Below are 14012 nucleotides of genomic sequence, written 5' to 3'. Positions count from 1 at the left end.
GTGTGCACAGGGTCTGCTAGAACAGGGGTGTGAGATGTATGCCCGGGGGTCCGACTCAGCCCACAGACTCCAGCCCAGACTGCTGGACTGCTCTGGGCAGACATGTGAGACTTTAAAATGTGTTTTTCTTAACTTTTCCTCCTCCAGTAACCAAACGACACCAAAGTAATTCATTAATAGATTAAATGACAGTTTCCACAGCGTACTATAGAAAAGCCCAGAATGTTTCATTTCTCATCCAAGCAGCTTCTTCACTTCAGAAAACATTGAATGGACAATGTTAATCTGATTTCTTCTCATTTAAACCCTGCTGACAGATTTCTTACATTTACTACTACTAAGGATGGCACACTGTTAGAACTGCCCTTCTTCCTCTTATCGTAAGACAGAAATATGTAGATGAACCTCTGTACAGTCATGGTCTGGTCCTCTGTATGTGTGAAGCAGGTTTAAAGCCCCACGTTCTGATTAAGTCTTTCTTTATGGTATATTCATAGAGGTTTTATATTATTCTGCGCAGTTATTTAACAACGTTACATACGTAGAAGTTAAAGATGATGCCTATGCTGAGTGAAAATCATCAGTTCTCTATAGTCTACAGCAGCGGTCTTTAATGCACCACAGACCGGCCTTTAAGGCGGATAAATACGACAAAATAAATACGACCAAGATAAAAACTGTGGTATTTTGAAAATATCATAATAAACAAATTAACTGAGTAATTGTGTAACTTTATTGGTAAAGGGTAAATGAACTGGTTCTTATATAGTGCTTTTCTACTCATCTGAGCGCTCAAAGCTTCACACAACCTGTGCATTCACCCATTCACACAATCGCATCTTTCTAAGTGTTTCATAGCTAACATTCACACACATTCACACTCCGATGGATGCATCGGAGAGCAATTTGGGGTTAGTATCTTGCCCAGGGATATTTGGCATGCAGACTGGGGGAAGCCAGGAATCGAACCACCAACCTTCCGATCAGTGGATGACCTGCTCTACCGCCTGAGCTAGCAGCGTGCTCCTCAAATGCTTCAACAACACTGAGAGTAACGTCCTCCTCTCTGCCCCTTAATGCTCTCTGGTCGCTATGGTAACACGTAAATACTTCTTTCAAAATAAGACGCACAACTACAACACGGGAAAGACCCAGGGGAACCGAGTTAACGATAAAAACCCTGAAAACCATGAATTTCACAGCGGAGCCTCAGCTCTCGCGGCCCGGTACCAAACGACTCACGGACCGGGCCCTGACCCGGGGGTTGGGCACCGCTGGTCTATAGTACCTTAGAAGCAGCAGCGTGGTGGTCGAGTCGTCACCTTAAAACCAAAACGGACACAAACCATGACTCTGTGCTAACTGGCTGCTCAGAACTGTACCAGGCTGTCAGTGAAGGGAGTTTTTCTGTCTCCTACTCAGCGAGCCAAACCTCCTGGTACGAGCCTGCAACCAGCTGGGTCAGTTCTTGCAGCACAGAGAGACGAACCTGCGCTACCTGGCTTTGGAGAGCATGTGTACGCTGGCCAGCTCTGAGTTTTCCCACGAAGCGGTCAAGACACACATCGAGACCGTTATCAATGCCCTGAAGGTGACGCCTCACATTTAAGAATGAATGCTTACCTTCACAAAGACACACACCATCACTGGTGTAGCGGACTGTTGGCGCTCAGTGTTCCTCTTCTTATTGTTTGTCCGTGCTTCTGCAGACTGAGAGGGACGTGAGTGTGCGACAGCGAGCGGCCGATCTGTTGTATGCCATGTGTGATCGCAGCAACGCCAAACAGATCGTAGCGGAGATGCTCAGCTACTTGGAAACGGCAGATTACTCCATCAGAGAGGAAATGGTAGGTGTGAGTCACTGTGCAAGCAAATGCTGTTTATGCCAGGCCTGGGGTAACACTTAGCACCATTACAGAAAACACGTGAGTGGTGAGTCCTGATCCACTCTGTCAGCTTTGAACAGATGAACCAGTTTTGACTTTGCTGTTTCAGGTGCTGAAAGTGGCCATACTGGCAGAGAAATATGCCGTGGACTACTCCTGGTATGTAGACACTATCCTCAACCTCATTCGCATTGCTGGGGACTACGTCAGCGAGGAGGTGTGGTACCGCGTCATTCAGATTGTCATCAACCGAGACGATGTGCAAGGCTACGCTGCCAAAACGGTCTTTGAGGTACTGCTTCATGAACCCTCGAAATGTTGTGGAGGTGAATAGAGAGAGCTTGTAGTTGGAAGATGGTTCGGAAGTGTTTTATTGGGACGGCTCTTCTGCAGCCCGATGTTTCACTAAGAAGAGTTTTTCCTTCTTTACATTCAAACTTTGTTTTTGGACATTAGTCTCACACTCTGGTTTGGCTCTTCAGACTTTCATATATGAATAATATAGCTGCTCAGGAGCACACACACCACGGTTTGAGTGTGTTTACCTTTGGTTAATTGATTCATATATGTGATAGCAGTGTTTTTATCTTGTCTGCAACAGCAGTGGTTGTCCTCAAGCGTCTGAATGTCAACAGTAAGAACTGAAGGAGATGTGAGCAAAAGCAAACGTGGCCTAAAGTCGAAAAATACTTTAATCCTAAAGAAGGTTGTTTCAGTGATCCGTTTCAGGAAAACCACTAAACCTTTGTGTTCCAGGCTTTGCAAGCCCCTGCCTGTCATGAGAACATGGTGAAAGTAGGAGGCTACATTCTTGGAGAGTTTGGGAACCTGATTGCTGGTGACCCACGCTCCAGGTAAGGTGGTTTTAATCTGATAAGGTAACAAGTCGACAGTCGAAATGCTGGGTAATAAGCCCGTCTCCCTGTCATCTAGCCCCCTGGTCCAGTTCAACCTTCTTCATTCCAAGTTCCACCTGTGCTCGGTGCCCACTCGTGCACTGCTGCTGTCGGCCTACATCAAGTTTATCAACCTGTTCCCAGAGACCAAGGCCACCATCCAAGAGGTGCTGCGCTGTGACAGCCAGATCCGCAACTCTGATGTGGAACTGCAACAGCGTGCTGTCGAGTATCTCAAGCTTTCTTCGATTGCGAGCACCGATGTCTTGGTTAGTTCTCACCAATGATAAAACGACATTATGTTAATGGTCAGGGCTACTTGGCTAAGGTAACCCACAACATGCGTTTCCCCTTCAGGCCACCGTCTTAGAGGAGATGCCTCCCTTTCCAGAGAGGGAGTCTTCCATTCTGGCCAAGCTGAAGAAGAAGAAGGGCCCAGGAGCCGTCTCTGTGACAGAGCTGGATGATAGCAAACGAGAGGCTGGGGAGTTGAATGGAGGGGCCGACCGGGGCCCAGACACAGCAGCCATGGCTGCATCTAATGCTGTAAGCACGCTTTCTCTAGTCTTTGTTTGCAAAACTCTCAGCTTTTCTTATGTTTTCCATTTAATACAACTTTCCTGGTTTCCAGTCCACCCCGTCACCATCAGCAGACCTGCTGGGAATTCGCTCTGCTGCTCCCGTCGGTGCTGCTCAGACCAATGCTGGCAGCCTACTCGTGGACGTGTTCTCTGATTCAGGGCCTGCTGCACCTTCTGCTGCTGTGAATGACGACGGCTTCCTGAGGTGAAAGTTCATGTCTTGATGAACTCTTGAACTAAGCTTTTAGTCAAGTCCAGTATGGGTGGCTGTACAGAAGCTGTGAGCCTGCAGAGCTGTGTGAAAAGGAAATGAAACTAAAACCAGCTGCTCAAAGTCAGCACCCTGTGAACTAAGAATAATCATCAGCTTTGGTCGTTAGGACTAACATTACAAACACTCGTGTGTGGTGATTGTGGGACATCACAGTAACAGCTCAAAGTAACATCTGTTTTCATACAATTTCATTTGTGTGCAGTGGTGAACCAGCCATAAGATAGAAACAGCTTAGACTGCACCGATCAGACAAAGGTGCACGTTTGCATCGTAGTGCAGGGCCCAGCGTGGAACAAAGTTAGCTTCAGCTAGAAAGCAGGTTTGTTCTGTGCACGAATGTACCTGGAGGTTAAAAATGACTGAAGTGCAGCAGAGCTAAAAGGAACAACACTGTAAGACTGACTCATACTGGACTGTCTCAAACATCACTGGCAAACTTTGCTGTTTCTTTACTGTGTGGTGAATGTAAGATGGTTGTGGAGCTGTGTTTGTGCTTTTCAACTACGATGCAGGTAGTTACAGTCTGTTCATGTTGTCACCGGTCACTCTGTCTTACTTTGCTCTCTTTGTCTTATATGGACCTGCCAACCTGAAGACATTTGTAGTTGGATGTTGTATCTGATGCTGCGGTCCAACGTCTCTTTGTTGATGACTGGTTTTTCTTTGAGAGCCGCTGTTGATGTTAATGATTGGTATAGCATGAGATAAAAGCACAGGCGTTTCCTCAAAGAGTAAATATGTACTGCTTCAGGTTTGGCTCTCAAAGAAAAGTTCGTTCTTTGACTGCTCAGGCCATAACATGTATTGTGCTGTGAAATACTATGATTACTTGTTGTGTTCCTAACTGTTAAAAGCACCGCACTGTCAGCAGGTATATTGGTATCATAAGGCTGAACTGTAGTGTGTGACGTAGGCAGTGGGTTTTTATTTTGAATGTATAGCAAGAAAACTGTAGGAGATAAAAGAAAGTCAAACCCTTAACAAATGCAAAGCCCTGAAAGATGCATCTGGACCTTTAGCTGGTCCACGTTGGCGAAGTCTTGTCAGAAACTGTTTCAGTGAAAGGGTGGCTGGACCTTTAGGGTTCACAAAGAAGTCGTCCCACTCAATTATTAGCAGTGTATACTCAGCCACCTACAACGCTTCCAAGCACCTCACCACCATCCCAGCTCCCATGGTGAGGAACACGCCCCACTACATCAAAAACTCTGACTTCACCAATAAGGTCCACAAACTGGGGCTCCATCAAATCAAAGAAGACGGACAAGAAACGAGGTCTGACATTAACGAGGGAGAAATGGAAGGACAACGGAAGGACATTGTCATGTAGGTTTAGCAGAGAAAGTCAGGAGGCATCCTGGTGCACTTCAAACTCAGCCACACCCTCAGACAACAAACACACCTCCCAAACACTAGCTACGCAACATGGGGTACGCAGTGCAGCACACGAGGAGTGCCACAAACACATGGCACAACATAGAAGAGCCACCTGGATAGCACAAGGCTCGACTACATCGGCATCTTAAGGTCAAAGGTCACTCTTCCAAGGGTGCCAGGGTTCACATTCTGAGAAGGCAGATGGTTTGAAAGAGGCCATGCATGTCCACTGTGAACAACCATCTTTGAACAGAGGGCGGGGCTTACGACACCAGCCGTCTGCCGTCTATAATCCAGTTCTGAGATCCCTTCCAACCCCCACTCACTGTTGCAGTCACGTGATCTCAACAGGGCACATGATGGTGTGAGCCAGGCTCTCATAATTGTTTCACCTGCAACCTCTGGTGATGATAAGCCACGCCTTCATGCTTTGGCTCATGTAAATGGAGCACATGATCCGTAGTGGGTCAGCCCACTATCTTTAAGAAAAAGCTTTAAGAAACGTAAGAAGTCGAGTCACAGTTGGATCGCAGCGTTTCTGATCTGTGGCAAACGGAGACGATGGACTCGGTATGAGCTTCAAGGTTGGCAGGTCTGCTTTTTTTAATCTTGCTATGTATGTGACTGTCTTTCGTCTTTTTCTCTTTCCCTTCTCTCCATTCCCCTGTGTTTGTGTGTGTGTGTGTGTCTGTTTGTGCGGTTACACATCTGTGTGTTTTGATACGGATGCGTGTCTTCTCCTGTCCTTCACCATGATTGACACTGACAGAGATCTGGAACAGCCCACTGAGACCTCCGATTCCCTATTGGTGGAGGGTTCTGGTGACTCGGAGTAAGGGACCAGTAGTAACCTACAAAATTAGAACTGGCTAAAAAGATGCAACTCGGGCTTTTGTTTTTTTCATTGAAAATGTCTTTAACATGTATGTTACTGAGGAGGTGACTTGTTGCACGTAAGTGAAGTAGCTTAGTCAAACTTGCTGTTTTGAGTGCAAACTTTTCTGCTGTCAGCCACATGGTTTGTAGCAGCAGCAGCAGCAGGGAGCACGTTACAGGGAACGTGCTCTGTAAACCGTCTGCACTGCTTCATACAGGGCACGTACACAGTGCCAAAGGCCGCATTCAATTTGGTAGTTGCTCGTCTAAAATTGTGGGTGATCGATATAACACTGTCCACACAGGAGTAGTGAGAGCAGCAGATCCACAGCTCTGTAGTCAGTACAACACACTGCCCTCTTTTCTGGGCTTTCCTTCTGTGATAAACCACACAGCAAAAACACTCGTTCAGTCAGTCTGTCCTGATAAAGTGCTTCTTGCTGGTGTCTGGCTGCTGCCCATCCCATCAAGCTTCTGGTCTCACTCTGAGCTGTGGTCCTGAATTATTGCTCTGCTTCTCCTGTCAGGTGCATCACAGTAATATAACAATGCTACAGATTAATCTATAAAAGATGATTTTGTTATTACATTTACTATTAATATTATTTTCAACCTGTAGGTTTGTGAAGCCCTGGGTATCTCACGGCCCTTTTCCGTACTCAGCTCACCTCGACTTGGTCTTTAGGCTTTTCCATTAGGTGGTACCAGGGACTTTGTTTTAGTACCTACAGCCCTTTTTCATTACTACCTACTGGAATCGACTCGGCACGGTTTGCAGGGTTTTCCATTAGGTCACAGTACCTGGTAGCAGGTACTTTTTGGTACCTGCTTGGCGTTGCTTTCACAAAAATCAGAACGGCTACAGAAAACGACGGCGTGTTCCCCGAGTGTGACGAAAAGCTACAGACCCAGCAGCAGGTATGCATTCGCTTCGACGTCCACCTTTGTTGCATATTAATTGTGCTGTGGGACGCGCACACACGTTACTATGACGACAAGCACGCAGACAAGGTACTACTGGGTTGTAATGGAAAACCAGTCGAGTCGTGTTGATCCAACTGGCCACTAAGTGGCGTCGCACAATGAGTCATAAGAGAGAGCGACTCCTTTATGAAAAACAAAACATCCATGTTTTAACCCAACAATGACACAAAACGTGGTCCCCGAGCCGCAAGGCCACACACCAACAGCAGGTACACCATCGCGTTGTGTTGTGTTTGTGTCGCACACAAACTCTGCACTTGGTACTCGATTGTAATGGAAAACGACTGCAGCCGAGTAGAGTTGCGTCGCGCCGAGCTCAGTAGGTACCAGTGGAAAAGGGCTATAAATATATTTGCCGTCAGTTTATTTGGATGGGTAAGAGCACCATCGTTCTTTCAGACACCCGTTTGTTTTTCAGTGGAGCAGAAGCTGATATCTTAGTCAAATGCATTGTGTCTCCATTGATCCACAGTGTCTCATATTTTGCTGTGGTTGATGCACCTTATTGGTAATAACCTTTAACCCCCCCAGAATGCTTGTGCACAGCAGCAGTCCTGACTGGTAGGAGAACATTAAACAGACTGTAGATGATCATTACAACTGTAAAAACATGGAAACACTGTCTAGCAACTGCGGGGCAAATATTGTGCGCACATTAAAACCATCATTAATGGCATCACATTTTATGTGCACAATATGCATGTTTAGTGCTGATGTTCACCTAGTTTTCTTTAACGTTACTTGAAGCCCTGCTTATTTCTTTAGCGGTGGGCCCGTGTGTTAAGCAGTGAGTATAGAGCTATTCGATGCGGGCCTGTGTGAGTATTGTACCACAGATGCACATTCAGAGTGCATGGTGAACTCTGCACTGTGTGTATCATTCACCTGTGAAGTGCTTGTACTAACCAGCTCTGCATTTTACTTTATCTTTATCTTGTTGCCAATTTTCATCACACCGTTCCTGTTTACTGTGTTGAATGAGTTGCTCTCATTTCCCATTTCCACTCTTACCCATTCATTCCTTATTTGTCCTGTTGCCTATCTGCTTCCATCCCTGCTTTGTTCTTGGGCTGTCCCTGCATCCTTGCCCTGTCCTGTGGCCTCCCAGCTCTGCTCCTCCCTCTGAGGATCCTGCTCCTCCTCTGTCTGAGGCAGATGAACTTCTTAACAAGTAAGCTTCTTCTGTGTCTAAACATTTTCATGCTGTAGCTCGGCATAAAATTGTTTGATTCCTTGTCAAAAAGAGTCCGCACACTTAATTAAAATATCAGCTCTACATAGTTCTGCTGCTGTTTTTAAAAAGCATGTACATTAGAGGCCCTACTAAGTCTGATTCATACCACTTTCCAGTGTGGATTCTGTATATTTGAATACAGAGTTCTGATTACATCATTCATACAGTGCCACTTGTGTACTGATCCAGTTCCAATATTTAAAATAACGGTTTAATTTGATTCCCCTTCGTTTGTCAGGGTAACCTGTAAAAGATTATTTGGTTATTTCTGTCATTTTTGAACATTTTCAGCTGTGGCAGAACAGATATCAGACAGTTTGTAACTGTTTGGTTAACACATATGTGGTTCCCGTTCAGGCGATTCACTTGGTACAGTGCATATAGTATGGGATATTCTTTAATGCCTGTAGTGACGTACGTGTGGCTCTGCCTGCACGTATATCACTTGTCGCCGGTTCTTAGGCTGTTCTCACTGAGGAGCAGAACCCCTCTGCCCAGCTGGGCTAGCTAGCTATTGTTAGTCATCTCTGCTGTCGTCTCACACACCTGGTGTGTACCAATACCAGAGATGTTCCTGGTGACTCATTTCTTAGTCGACTAAACGAGGGAAAAAAGTTCGACCGACTCGTGTAAAGCTAAGAACGCTCCAATATTGCACTGAATTTGAGAACCATTTAATGGATAATGTCAAAAACTGTCTTAACAAAGGCATTTGAAACATTAATCACATTCTTCAGTAACTGGTAACACCACTCAGCTGTGTGCAGGGGCAGCAGCTTAAGAAGGGTAGCTCAGACCTGCCTCTCTCCAGCCACGTCCTCGGGGTTAACCTGAATCGTTTTCCAGAGCAGCCCATAGATGTCATTTCTCCAGTGTGTACTGGGTCTACACTGGGACGTCCTCGCGGTAGGACATCCCCGGCCAGGAGGTGACTGTTCGCCCCTGTCCTCAGAGGTGGGGTTTCTCTTTGGATGGCATGCCCCTTCTGCCTGGTGGATGTCTATGCTAGGAGACAGTTGACTGGGCCTGAAGCCTTAATCACAAGCTCCGGCACTCGACCCTAAAAAGATGCTTGTGGACTCCTCTCCCAGTCTAAACCAAACTAAACTAAGCAGGTGATGCATTTCTTGCAGACACACTGGGTTCTGCTGGTTGCTCACCTGCTTCAGCTTGTGCCTCCTCTCCGTGGTTGCTGCGAACTGTTGCTACAGGTTACCGATTGCAGTTCTCGGCCAGCGTCAAACGTCTGAGCATGGAGTGCTGCATTTCATCGCCACCGCTCTCAGTTAAGCTGGGGTGCTGTCTGCATTTGTAAACGATGTTCTGATTGTTGGGCACGATGGCCTATGTGATCACTGTCGGGCCACGTTCACTGTTAAAGGTGAGCGTTTGAGGGCCCAGCATGTCGTAGGATGGGAGATTCAACAGTGGTCTCTTAGAGGCAGGGTGGGACATGTTCTTCTCCTGTGTTAAAGGGGTCTCACTCTGCTGCTGTAGTGCAGTGTTCATCTTTCTCTGACAGCCAGCCATGCTTCCTGGTGAGGGAATGGAGGGCACACCCTGTGGTAGCAGCCCAGATGTGGGATCTGCTTTCCCTCAGGGGAACATTCACTGTCTGATGTTGCTTGTGACTCCCGTTTGAAATCACTGGATCTATAAAGTTTCTTGGAGGAGTAGAGGTCTCATCAGCCGTAACACACCGGGCCATGATATCCCAACGTATATGTGCTGTACGTGTGTTCACTGAAGGAACCAAGTTAGATCTGATCCCATCTTATTCTATCTATGTGACTTGATGAATGTTGACATTAAAGCAGTGGCTAACAGATCACTGCACCCACAGAGGTGAGTCAATTACTTGCTAAATATCAAAATTAGGATGCAGTACTGTGCAAAAGCCTTGAACCAACCCCAGCTCTTTATAGTGTTTGTTTGTTTTGGGTTTTTCCACTTGGTGTCTCTAAAGACCTGTGGAAGTTTGTCTGTGGACATTAGCAGCATTCCTTTCCACTCCTTGCATCTAACATTTTCACAGGAACATTTTGATTTTGCTTCTTTAACATTAACCTATGATTGATGTTGTGTACACATGACTTAGGTTTTATCTTGTTGCAGTATGTTGCCTATGAAAAATGCCAAAGACAGCAGTTTGACAGGCATAAAATAGGATTTCTACACCAACGAGTTACCAGTACTGGACTGAATATCAGTAGCAGCAGGAAGTTTGTGGTTCAAATCATCCTCAGTGTATACGGGGTTCTCAGGAGAGAGGTAGAAAAGAGAGCGTCTTCTTTAAACTAGTGGAGGCTCTAATGGTTTGGGGCTGCGTGTTGTTGCTGAGAAGTACCATCAGTAGATCTCTTTCCAATTTTAAATAAGAAAGAGGCTTTTGCACAATACTGTATAGCTGATTATCTAAGTAGGACCAGTTTTGTCAAATAGCTGCAGGGATGTTGTTCTTGTCATTTCACTGTTCGTCTTCTCCCTCCCAGGTTTGTGTGCAAAAACAACGGAGTTTTGTTTGAGAATCAGCTGCTGCAGATCGGCATCAAGTCAGAGTATCGTCAGAATCTGGGTGAGTATTACATTGGGGGTTTTCTGCTTACTTCTTATACCTTTTCCTACCAATACATGTCTGATTTAGCAAGTAATTCATTATGTTTGAATGGCTATATTGTGGTGTAGCTCTTACCCCTCAGCTGTAAAAAGCTGTGAGGTGTCATCACCCTGCTGGGGAGGCAGTGAGTGAGTGTGAGTCTCACTAATCTCAAATTCAAAGGCAGAGATTTTCAAATGTATACCACAGGTGCCTCTGCTGCAGGAGGCTGCCAGTATTTTACAGTTTGAGATTATGAACTGCACAGACAAAGTACTGAGCCACACCTCTTCATTCATGAAGGGTTTTCAGTCTCAGTGCCACACTCACACAGACAACATGAGATCAATTCAGTCTGCCTTTACCAACATCTATGAAAGAATCCGCACTGAACTTGAATTACTGCTGCAGCGAGCTAGATTGTGAGTAGGAGTTTTCCCCTCCTAGATCTTGCACGATCAGGAGCCCCAGGATCTCATCCACAAAGTGGAAGACCAGGGTCACAGGGTGCAGAGCTGTATGGTAGGGGTGGGCGATATAAACAATATACGATAGAAACCATATAAATTTGGCCAACAATAGAGATTTTGACTATACCGCTCTACCGCGATAGCGCATGTTGATGATGTCATGAAGCTGCGCCTGTTTTGGTCGAAAGCATCGCAGCGGCTATTGTCACTACCCGATCTGTACCGGAAACCCGATCGGTACCCCGCATGCGCGAAAGGTTTCTACTTCCGGTCGTAGCGTTTTACGATAGTTATGGGTCAGAGTATCTGTTAAGATGTTAAGAATAACAAGTATATCTTAAAATGTTTGCAATAATGAAGCATTTCAGTACAATGTAGACAAAAACGAAAAATAAAAAGAACGTTACGGATCAGGACTCTCCGATCCTTCCTGCGCATGTGTAAAGTCTGACCGTACAAATCGGGTCTACCCGATCTGTACCGCGCATGTGCAGATGTTTTCTTCTTCTTCTGTTCGTTTAATGGCAGTTTACTCCCCAGTGTACGAGGATACCGCCACCTGCTGACCGAGCGAATAAACCCTATTATAAACTGAATTATCGTCATTACAAACGTGTGTTAAATCTGATTTAGCGATAGTCGAGTGTGTTTATGCTCGTCTGTGAGGAGAGGATTGTTGGAATAGTGATGATGATGTGCGCCATCACTGTCAATTGTCAGTAAACACTTAATCTGGCTGATGAATCTACACGTGAGATATTACAAAGTCTGCATTATTAACTCTGTAATTAGGCGCCATTCTTCTTATTTTACGGCGCTGCTGCTCAATCGGGGGACGCTCTCTGTTGAGGAGAAAAGCATGAATTTCTTTGTATAGGGATTATCCATTGTTTAAATGTCCCGGGCAGTCGAAAAGGAGGCAGAGCTGTTGAGAAATGCTAGGAGCTAACTGGGCGCGTATCATTCAAATATATTGAATGTCGCAATGTTGGCAAAGAGAGGAAGTGACGTAACATTTGCGCATGCGGGGTACTGATCGGGTTTCCGGTACGGATCGGGTAGTGACAGGCTACAACCATTATCATCTGCAAATGATGGCGGGCGACAGTCACAGCAAAGAGAGTAAGCACTTCTGAAATATGGGGAAAGCCAAAAACTGCGTTTCCTTCACTTCTGTAACATTGATTCATTAATGTTGAATTCTCTGGCAGCTGCTCTGTTCCCATGTTGTTGCAGTATATTAATGACTAACCTCGTATTGTGGATGAATAATCTCAGTTGTTCTCCTGACTGGAGTTTGGCCCGTGTACAGCATCCTGCTATGCGATTGCATTTGTCCCTGACCACCAGAATCCCTCACGTTAACTTTTATCCAGTGGAAAAAAAGTTGGCTTCATCCTCCAGCTTCACTGTGCTAATGTTATGCTAACATAGCTGTGTCGCTAGCGATCACGTAGCACAACATTATATACCAGCTAGCCCAACGTCAGTAACCCTACAAACGTCACTGCTGTTTAGTTTTCTGTCTTCATTTATGTTGGAAGTGACAGCAGAGCTGTATGTTTGAATTAGTTTCAGAAATCTCAGTCAGAACATGATATGAAATGTTTAGGTGGAAACTAGCGAGCTAACTTCCGCTAAGTTCTAACTCCGTTAAATGTAGTAAATTCTGTTTTCATGGATGTAAAACTTAATTGTTACACCTGGTAAAGCAGCAACGCTGATGATTTTATTAAAGATGAAAGAATTCAGACAGTTTTTAGCTCTCAGTGTTCGTTTGACTTTGGGACCTGAAGTTGACGGAGTTTAGGACCCAGATTACTCCGTGAAGCTCCTCCCTACGGCAGCCGTAATGCTCTGACCATCCATCAAGCAGCGCGGCTTATCAAAGCTGTACTAAAACATTTTTTAACAGATTTCTGCCCAAATTGGTTCGAGGTCAGTAAGCACAACCAGAAGTCATACATAAGGCACACTCTCGATTTAAGTGTGGAAAATACGTTATACAGAAGAAAAGAATATATCGTTACCGCACGTGCTTCAAACTATAACGTGATATGAATTTTAGGCCATATCGCCCAGCCCTAGTGTATGGTGCACAAAAGCTGCCAACCTGCTGCAGAAATCCAAACCTCTGGCATTAAGAAAGCACAAACATGGCATTGTTTGCTGAATGTCGCCAGAGAAGAAGGTGTTTGAGAGTCTGGAGGTGTGGGGTCTAAATGACCAGGGGCACCGTCATGAAGGCAGCAGTCAAACAGGTGGTGGTGGGATGTAAGGGGTCTCCTGTGATGACGCTGGGTTTCCTGAGACAGGAGGAGCTAGCAATGGCCTCCAGGGGTGGCAGATGGAGGCCAGTGATTTCTTTGGACAGTGTTACTTACCTTCCACGTGGCCTCAGTAGGGCCCTGCATACCAAACACCCAGGCAGTAGGACAGCATGTTCTCTACTGAGGACTGGTAGAAGGCCAGCAGCAGCTTCTGCTCCAGGTTGTTCTTCCTTAGGACAGGGAGGACATGCAGCCACTGCTGGGCTCTGGCACCAACACCCTAGTTGGTGTTGTGGGTCCAGCTGTGAGTTTAGCAGAAACCTGAAGGTGGAGACTGCAGCAGACTCGTTTATCACGAGTGGGGAGAAAGCTGTCTGAAGTCCACCATGAGATCTTTTGTTTTTAGTTCAGTTTCAGGTGACTTGCTGAGCACCAGCGGGACAGATTGTCTCCCTCCTTCCTGTACGCTGTCTTATCTCCATCACAAATGAGCCTGAGCACAGTGGTGTCCTCTGGGCTCAAGCCTCTTTATTTGCTGTTTGTGCATTAGACCAGCAGCCACATTGGA

General features: G+C 45.8%; 1 protein-coding gene across 2 annotated transcripts in view; it reads left to right on the top strand.

Moving 5' to 3' along the window:
• ap2a1 (adaptor related protein complex 2 subunit alpha 1) overlaps window positions 1-14012 on the top strand; it is a 35801-nt gene that overhangs the window by 17200 nt on the left and 4589 nt on the right. The window contains exons 7-16 of one of the 2 annotated variants that reach the window (XM_085453037.1): window positions 1423-1591; window positions 1710-1847; window positions 1996-2178; window positions 2643-2740; window positions 2820-3051; window positions 3140-3328; window positions 3414-3568; window positions 5784-5846; window positions 7983-8045; window positions 10601-10683. In XM_085453037.1, coding sequence (XP_085309163.1) covers window positions 1423-1591; window positions 1710-1847; window positions 1996-2178; window positions 2643-2740; window positions 2820-3051; window positions 3140-3328; window positions 3414-3568; window positions 5784-5846; window positions 7983-8045; window positions 10601-10683 — 1373 coding nt within the window. The remainder of the gene's footprint in view (window positions 1-1422; window positions 1592-1709; window positions 1848-1995; window positions 2179-2642; window positions 2741-2819; window positions 3052-3139; window positions 3329-3413; window positions 3569-5783; window positions 5847-7982; window positions 8046-10600; window positions 10684-14012) is intronic. The other variant, XM_085453038.1, reaches the window with a different exon arrangement.

The sequence above is a fragment of the Copadichromis virginalis genome, linkage group LG4 (genome assembly GCF_057382275.1).
Source record: "Copadichromis virginalis isolate Kocher_CV1m ecotype Utaka linkage group LG4, C_Virginalis_male_GT1.1, whole genome shotgun sequence".
NCBI classification, from domain to species: domain Eukaryota; kingdom Metazoa; phylum Chordata; class Actinopteri; order Cichliformes; family Cichlidae; genus Copadichromis; species Copadichromis virginalis.
Note: the sequence above shows the minus strand (reverse complement) of the source record. Positions and strands in the feature narration are given on the sequence as shown.